Source organism: Mus caroli, chromosome 17 (genome assembly GCF_900094665.2).
Source record: "Mus caroli chromosome 17, CAROLI_EIJ_v1.1, whole genome shotgun sequence".
Taxonomy (NCBI): Eukaryota; Metazoa; Chordata; class Mammalia; order Rodentia; family Muridae; genus Mus; species Mus caroli.
The window spans coordinates 20,354,904-20,364,030 of record NC_034586.1 but is presented as its reverse complement, the minus strand read 5'-3'; the positions used below and the strand labels follow the sequence as shown (position 1 = coordinate 20,364,030).

Genomic DNA, 9,127 nt, shown 5'->3' with positions numbered 1-9,127 from the left:
GACTGGAGAGATGGCTCAGTGGTTAAGAGCACTGACTGCTCTTCCAGAGGTCCTGAGTTCAATTCCCAGCAACCACATGGTAGCTCACAACCATCTGTAATGGGATCTAATGTGTGTCTGAAGACAGCTATAGTGTACTCATATAAATAAAATAAATAAATCTAAAAAAAAAAAAGAAAGAACGATGGCATTTTGAAAAGAAAGTGGAAAATCACATTTAAGAAAAAAAAAAAAAAGAGGGTTTGGTGTGGTGGCACACACCTTTAATCCCAGCACTCAGGAGGCAGAGGCAGGTGGATTTCTGAGTTTGAGGCCAGCCTTGTCCACAGAGCTAGTTCTAGGACAGCTAGGATGACACAGTGAAATCTTATGTGTATAAATCTTTGTGTATAAAACAAAACTAAAAGTGTCTGTGTAAAAAAAATAATTCAATTGTTTGGATTTTTTTGTTTTGTTTTTTGTTTTTCGAGACAGGGTTTCTCTATAATCCTGGCTGTTCTGGAACTCACTCTGTAAACCAGGCTCTCCTCGAACTCAGAAATCCACCTGCCTCTGCCTCCTCAGTGCTGGAATTAAAGGCATGTGCCACCATGCCTGGCTCTATTAATTACTACTACTACAACTACTATTATTATTATTATTGGCTTTTTGAGCTGAGTTTCCCTATGTAGCCCTTGCTGTCCTGGAACTTTCTCTGTAGACCACTCTGGCCTTAAACTCAGAGATCAGACTGCCTCTACCTCCCAAGGCTAGGATTAAAGGCATAAACAGCTACAGCTGGTAGGTTTTTTTTTTAAAGCAAAGTTTCACTTTACAGCTCAGTCCGTGCTTGTAGCCATTCTCCTCTCTCAGTCTCCAGGATACTTGGATTACAGCTGTGTGCCACCATACCCAAAATATAGGGGTTTTAAAATAAATAAATAAATAGATAGATAGATAGATAGATAGACCATAGTAACTAATAATATAAAAGAAAGGGAAACAAAGAAACAAGAAAACCCGATCAGTTCAGGAAAATATTCAAACCAGAAAAAGAAGGAAGGAAGAGAAAGATCAGATCAGTATGGCCAACAAAACACACAAAATAAGTGGCTGGAAAGATGTTTCAGAGGTTAAAAGCACCAGCTCTTTTCCAGAGGACCCATACAGTGGCTCACCATGGTCTGTAACTCCAGTTTCAGGAGATCCAACACTCTCTTCTGACCTCGTGGGACATATATCGTACATGGACATAAATGCTAGCAAAACACACATACACATAAATTGAACACATACACACACAAACACAGGAACAACAGGAAAACATGAACTAGGATCACAGTATTCATGTCATACAAGAAAATAGGCCAGCCCTCAGGAGGCAGAAATAGACAAATCTTGGAGTTTAAGACCAGGCTGGCAAGGTGTGGCGGCACACACCTTTAATCCCAGCACTTGGGAGGCAGAGGCAGGCAGATTTCTGAGTTCGAGGCCAATGTATATGAATGTATAACAGAGCTATTAAGTATATCCTAGAATGCAGATATTCCACAAGGTCAGAAGAAATTCTTAGGTAACAGCCAGGCGGCAGACAATACCCACTTTAGCATGCAGAGCAAGGCCTCGTGCAATAGCGCCCCTAGAGGTTCTTTTGCGCTCTTTACTCCTGGTCATGGAGGCTACAGACACACCACCGAGGCTCTCCAAGGCCACCCTAAACCAGGAACTCCCACCTGAGCAGGAAGGCCTAGGAGTTCTCCACAGACAGAAGGTTTCTACAAAGCTATACATCCCAATACTAAGTGACAATGAGGATCAGGTATGTTTTTGTCTTGGCTGATGTATTCTCATGATGGTTTCATGGATGTATAAAAATACTAAAACTTTTCTGTGGCCTGACTTTCCCTGGGGATTCTATTTCTACACCTCAGATAGGGAGGGTAGTAATAGACAGACACAGGATTCCCCCCAAGTCTAGCTGGGTGGGATCAATAAATGTAACTGTGGTTACTAATAGACCACGAGCAACTTAAAGGTAACTGTGCCCCTGTAAGGAAGAGTAAGAGTCTTTTGTCCCAGAAGATGAGGGACTGTGTGTGTCTTGTGGAAGCTGTCCCCAGCGCGCTCTCCCCAGCGCTCTCAGGAGGAAGTGGTAAAGGGACCCAGTCTTGTGAGCGTCTCCTGATGGTAATCGCATTTGCTTTGACATCAAGATTGTGACGGCCATGTTATGCCCAGATGAGAAATGCCCATATTATTAAACTGTATGCTCTCCTTGTGTGCATATGTGTGGTGTGTGCATGTGTGCATAAGTGCATGTGTGCATATGGATACGCCTCTGCTGCTTGCATCCCCCTAGCACTGCCACCTCCTCCCAGCCCCCTCACAGGGTCTCACTATGTCCTGGAACTAGGTGCACCAGGCTGGCCATGAACTCACAGAGATCTGTCCACCTCTACCTCTGCCTCCTGAGTGCTAGGATTAAAGTTATGTGCCACCACTACCAAGCTTGTTATTATTATTATTATTGTTTGTTTGTTTGTTTGTTTTTTGAGACAGGGTTTCTCTGTATCGTCCTGGCTGTCCTGGAACTCACTTTGTAGACCAGGCTGGCCTCGAACCCAGAAATCTGCCTGCCTCTGCCTCCCAAGTGCTGGGACTAAGGGTGTGCGCCACCACGCCCGGCTATTATTATTTTTTAATTATTTATTTGTTTTTATTCTATGTGTATGAGTGTTTTACCTGAATGTATCGAAGTGTATCACATGCATGCAGTGTACACAGAGCCCAGAAGAGGGCAGTGAATCCTCTAGAAAAGCAAATATAGACCCCTGTAAACTACTGGAAATGGAACCCAGGTCCTTTGTAAGAGCAGCAAGTGTTCCTAAGCTTGGAGTCATCTCTCCCGTCCTATCCTAGGTTTGTTTTTTTTGGTTTTGTTTGTTTGTTTGTTTGTTTGTTTTTTGTTTTTGTTTTTGTTGTTTTGGGGGTTTTGGTTTTTCGAGACAGGGTTTCTCTGTGTAGCCCTGGCTGTCCTGGAATCCACTCTGCAGACCAGGCTGGCCTCGAACTCAGAGATCCACCTGCCTCTGCCTCCCAAGTGCTGGGACTAAAGGCGTGTGCCACCATCATCCGGCCTATCCTAGTTTTTGAGACAGTCTCTCATTGAACCTAGAGCTTAATGTTTTAGCCAGACTAGCTTACCACTGAGTCCCTGGAATCCCCCTATTTCCATTTGTGAGCTCCAAGGTTACAGCAGACACATAGTGCTGAGTCAGTCCCACTCCCCCTGCCCCCTTTAATATGGGTGCTGGGGTCAGAATGCAGGTCCTCAAGTTTGTTAGGTTTACACAGTACACATTAAGCCATCTCCCTAGCTCTTCAACTTGTACACTTTAATCGTACGCAATTCTTGGGTATTATATGACCTACATATCCATAAAACTATTTTTGACAAAACCAGGCAACATAGGCCCTGTATCAAAAAGCACCTCCCTTCTCCTCCTGTAAAGAAAAAAAGAGAAGACACCATTCCTAGAGAAGCCAGTCATTGTTGGCTCTAGGGATTATGTGGTAAAGCAAAGAACTATTTGATCAGTTTGTGATAATGCTTCTATCTCCTATGTTGTTTGAGAATGTGGATCCATAAGACCCCACTCAGGCCCCTCTGTTGACAAGAGGGTCCCACTCAGGAACTGAGAGCCAACTGCTGAGAACTGGTCCCTGACTCCATAGGAGTACAGACTTAGGGACCATGGCCCCCAAGAACACAGAGAATGTGGGTTTTATTTTCAGTGCTCAGGATAGAGTCCCATCCTGCTAAATGCAGCTCTGCTTCAGCTCCACTCCAGTCCTCTGGCTGTGGCTGTGCACAAGCTCATCTCGAGTGTGGTGAACACCTCTGCCTCATAAGGCACTGTGGTCTTAACCTCCAAAGGAGCAACTCACCAGTTACTGCCAGCCAGCAGGACATTGGGGATACCAAATTAGGGCCATCAAGATGAGTAGACTCCTGGGAGTATCTTTTCAAGAGAAAAATATATTTGGACCTTTTACATCTGGGTGCCAGAGTCTCTGACATCACCTCTTTTCTAGGGTGACTCAGTGTTCTCTCTCTCTCTCTCTCTCTCTCTCTCTCTCTCTCTCTCTCTCTCTCTCTCTCTCTCCCCCTCTCCTCTCTCTCATACAATTCAGGGCTGTTGCAGTTCTTCTGACGTTTCCATGGCAACTTTCACAAGGATTTCATAGAACATAAGGTGTTTGAGCAGGAAGGGCCCTTGGAGAGCAAATCCTCCCCCACATTTTACGGAACAGGAAGTAGGTCCAGAGAGACAATGCCAAATACCCAGGGTCACACAGCAAGAAAGGGACCTCTGCCCTCTGGCATTGAGATAGCAGACAGCTGAGTTGCACAGGGTTGATTTCTCTGAGAACACAAGTGTTGGGGGCTTTGCTTCTGCTTCCCAAAGGACCCCTGCAGCCCAGGCTAACTTTCTGCTGCTCAATCCCAGCCAGAGGGGAAAAGAGTGGGCAGTACAAGGGTCTGCTCCCAGCTGGGTACAGAAGCTTCTGGGGAGGCACTGGAGAGCATCCAGGTGCAGGAAGCAGGGGCAGGAGTGTGAGGAGCAAAGTTCTAAGCAGAACCTGCAAGGTCAAGGAGATGGCTCGAATTCTTGCCTGTTCTCCAGCGTAGTCCAGACTCTGGGCTTGGGGTAAAGCTAGAAGCCTAGGGGGAATGAGAGAGACAGGCTAGGCTGGGGACTCACTGGACATGCTATATTAGGGCATCTCCCAGGAAGACCAATTAGAAGTTTGCAGGAGTTGAGGGGCATGAGAGACCAAGGGCAAGGGCTCAGAGAGACCTGGGTGACTCCACTCACTTGGAGACAAGGACATGTGCTGCACCTCATCTTCTTTGTATTCTAAGACTGAAGTCTGGACCACACTTTCCAGGGGCGCCAGTTCAGGGACTGGTCCCTACAAGCTGTGCTCAAGTTTGAAGATCTCAAAGTTTGGAGGGCTCTAAAGCCAGACTAAGGCTGTCACATCCTTTCTTACCCAACTGGCTCCTAGCCTCAAGCTTGCTCTGAGCTGCAATTACTCATTTATTGCCATGTAATAAACATCTCCCAAATGCTTAGGAAACTATGGTTTTAAAAGGCTCACCTCTAGAGGAACATGGTGGTCTGCTAGAATTGCAGCACTTGGAAGGCTTGAGGCCGGAAGATTGTGAACTTGAGGCCAGTCTGGTCTTCATAGTGAAACCCTCTTGTATATGGCATCATCTCCTGGGCTCTTGTGTACTCAGCCTGAGTGTTCTCTCATCATGGTACCCAGATTCTGAAAACCAGTGTCTCAGGGTGCAAGAATCTGGGATCACTTCTGCTGTGTTCACTTCTGCCCAGGTTCAAGGGGAGGAGACACAGATCCACTCTATCACCAGGAAAAATACCAGCACCCTTGCCATCTTGTTTGTTTTCAAGACAGGGTTTCTCTGGATAGTCTTGGCTGTCCTAGAATTCGCTCTGCAGACCAGGCTGGCCTCTGCCTCTCAAGTGCCATGATTAAAGGTGGGCACTACCACCTCCCAGTTGCTATCTTCTTTTGTTGGTTTGTTTTTTGAGTCAGGATCTCACTATGTAGTTCTGACTGTCCTGGAACTCACTATGTAGACCAGGCTGGCCTCCCAGAGATTTGCTTGCCTCTGCCTCCCAAGGGCTAAGATTAGAGGCATGCCCTCCACCACACCTGACTCTTTTAATTTTAATTAACTAATACTTTTGAGACAGGGTCTTATGTGTAGCCTTGATAGGCCTGGAACTTGCTATGTAGACCAGGCTCACTCATCTTTAACCCACTGAGATCTGTCTCCCTGGGCTTCAGGAGCACAAGGATTAAAGGCATGTGTCACCATGCCCATCTGAGGGTCGTGTCTCTAACTTGTATTTCTTTTGCCAATTTAGTAGCTGCTTACTGAGGCCAGGAGCTGGCTGCCAGGGATATGGCTGTGACTGAGACAAGCTGCTTCCTGCACCCAGAAAAGCTTCCATTCCAGAGTGAGAAATGGATGGGAGCAGAGAAGCCTTGAGATATAGTGATCAAAGAGGAGCAGAAGTGTGGGGCCCGAGGCTTCTCAGGAGAAAGCAGAGACCTGGATTTTATGTAAATGTTCCTCCTTTTAAAAGCAAGTCTGTCTCCTCTGCTGTCAGAGGCGCCCCTCCTCTGCTGTCCTCCCACTTTCTCTGGCTTGCCTGTTCCCTCTCTCTCCTTCTAGATGCCGGCACTGTTTTCACTGACCTCAACCTGAATCCCCTCCTTGCAGCTCCTGCCTAGAACGTCCAAACTTGAACTCTATGTGTATGCCCTGTACTGGACGGATTCTAGGCAGTAGCTGGAGGGAGGTTACATGGTCTACTTCCTAGGACGATAGGCACAGGCTGTTGAGGTTCTCAGCTGAGATCCTGGGCCAATCATGCTGAGGTTGGCCTTGTGAGGACGGGACACTGAAGTCCTCAGGGAATGCGAAAGTGAGAGCCCAGTACACCCACTCTGGGTCAGGATGTATACAGATCTGGAAATTGGCCTGAAAGAGATAGGAGGAGGCTTTGAGCCACAGAGATAGGGAGTTCATGCTCTGCTCTCTGCCACCTGAGAAAGTTTAGGAGGCCGTCAAGAAACACAGAGTTTTGGTGACAATGATCACATCTTGGAGAACAGCTAGGCCATTCCAGAGGAACACCAAGAAATACTGGGTCTGGGTCTCAAAGGCACCACCCTCCAGCATTCACTGTCCTTACCTCTGACCACTGAAGTTTCTTTCTCCTGACTGGAGTGTCTTAGGTGAGGGGCTTTGGACAGAAATCCTCCTGTCAGCATAGGTAAAGCAGCAGGGTCAGATTCAGGAGAAGGGTATATCAGGTCCTGAACCAGTTTGGGGTCTAGAAAATCAACACAGACCTCTCTTGGATGAGAACCTAGGATGGAAAGACCATGGGCCAGTCAATTCTAGGAAGGGACCTTCAATCTTCTAGGCTGTCAGGGCAGAGGTCTAACCCTAACCCTAACCCTAACCTATGCCTTGGTTATCTCTGAAGGCCTGATGCTGGCTGGCTGTGATAACTACTTCTTTCTCACTTTAGATGTCCGTACTTCAACCCAGGTGGCAAAATATGTGAGGAAAATGGGGCTGGAGAGATGGCTCAGTGGTTAAGAGCACCGACTGCTCTTATGAAGGTCCTGAGTTCAAATCCCAGCAACCACATGGTAGCTCACAACCATCCCTAACAAGATCTGATGCTCTCTTCTGGAGTGTCTGAAGACAGCTGCAGTGTACGTACACATAATAAATAAATAAATCTTAAAAAAATATATGTGAGGAAGGACACCGTGCCCATTATGCCTCTGATCAGCTGAGCCCAGAGTGCTCGGGCGTAGCAGGGATTGTTTGTGAAACATGACTGTTGTAGCTTCTTGAATTTGCCTATCCTGGAGGGAATAGCATTGAGGACAAGTAGTCAGATGGCTGGTATCTCTGATAGAAAAACAAAAACAAAAACCCTGAATCTCAGGCTGCCTATTCATGCAAGCCATCTGCCCCAGCATCCTCATCTCAGAACACATCGTAGTCCCAGGTCCATGGTAGTCTATTGAGCTAGGTTACTGACCTGGGACATTGAAGACTGGGGCAAGGAGAGGACACAGGATCCTGGTGCTTCCTTCACTAGACTGGAGCCCTTTGAGCACAGTGCACTTGGAGCATGCTCCTGGAATGCACACCTAAGGCCTTCTTGGGACCTCTTGACCCCGCCCCTGGAGCGACAGACTTATTTGCATGGCTCCGCCTCAGAGCGACCATTGGCAGTGGTGGCGGGAGGCTGGGCCTGAATGCTGCGCAGCCTGTGGGGACGCGGGGGCGGGGCAGGCACTGAGTGCTGGAGATGCTGCTGCTGCCGCTGCCGCCGCTGCCGCTGCGGGACGGGTTCGGGTCCGAGTCAGTCTTGGCGGGCACGGGCCGTGGGACAACCCGGGACACGGTGGTAACAGCAGGAGCACACTAAGAACCATGTCCAGGAAGAAGACCCCCAAGAGCAAGGGGGGGAGTGAACCGGCTACCTCTACGCTGCCCGCCGCCGCCGCCGCCAACGGGCCACGTCTGGCACATCCCAAGACTGTGCGCCCTGGCCCAGAGGCACCGCCCAATGGGCCCCCGCAGTCCGTCCGGCCCTCACTTGGTAGCACTGGAGACTTCTACGACGTTGCTTTCAAGGTGAGCCAGGCACCTCCCCGCCATGGGAATGCAGCAGGTGGCGTTGGATCCTAGACTGCCGCTGGGGAAGAGTGCAGGGCCTTGCAGACCCTCGGCGCTGAATTGGCACAGCACCTTGCAGCTGGCACGGCAGTACCTTACATTGTCACGCGACCCTACGTGCGTGCACGAGCGCGTGCGTACACACACACACACATACACAAACACAACTATTAGACTTGGGTCTGGGGTATTCAACAGCTGGCAGGGCCCTACCCCCACTCCACCTACTGCAAGGCCAAGCAAGATCAGAGTTTTGAAGCTGTCCCTCTGAGATCTATGGCCCCTACAGGTGCTCCTGTCTCATCATTTCCCATCCATATGCTGCCTTCCCTCACCCCCCAGGGGCTGTAAGTGTCCTTTTTCTGGGAGAGAGAACAAGGCCACCCTAGACCAGAACAAAATTGAAGCCTAGGTGAATTGACCTCCGAAGGCAGGGCCATCACTGGGTTCTGGAACATTGGCCTCAGGGATCATGAGGGTGGGAAAGACTTCACTGGTCTGGCCCTCAGCCCCACAGATATCCCTACCCCCTCTTCACTTCAAAAGCAGACTGTCACACCTCTCCCGAACCTTGCTGCTGAGATTTGTGTCTTTGCTGGAATTTGAAGAGGCCCCCAGTACTGAGTCCCCACAGGTCTCTTAAGAGCTTCCAGCTGCACTCCCATGGCTCTGCTCCCCATAGGCCCCAAATGCTGCCCTCCCAGATCAAGCATGTTGTCCATGGAGGAGGGGTAGGTAAGATCCTGGATGGGGACAGCTGTCCTCACTCCCTGTTGACTGAGGTGGCAGGCCTTGTTGGAGGGAGAGGTGACAGGGGATTAACGGGGGGGGGGGGGGGGG

General features: G+C 48.9%; 1 protein-coding gene across 1 annotated transcript in view; it reads left to right on the top strand.

Moving 5' to 3' along the window:
- The first annotated feature begins 7,737 nt into the window (after positions 1–7,737).
- Positions 7,738–9,127, top strand: part of Rab26 (RAB26, member RAS oncogene family) — a 5,051-nt gene continuing 3,661 nt past the window's right edge. The window contains exon 1 of the mRNA XM_021149765.1: positions 7,738–8,245. Coding sequence (XP_021005424.1) covers positions 7,811–8,245 — 435 coding nt within the window. The 5' untranslated portion in view covers positions 7,738–7,810. The remainder of the gene's footprint in view (positions 8,246–9,127) is intronic.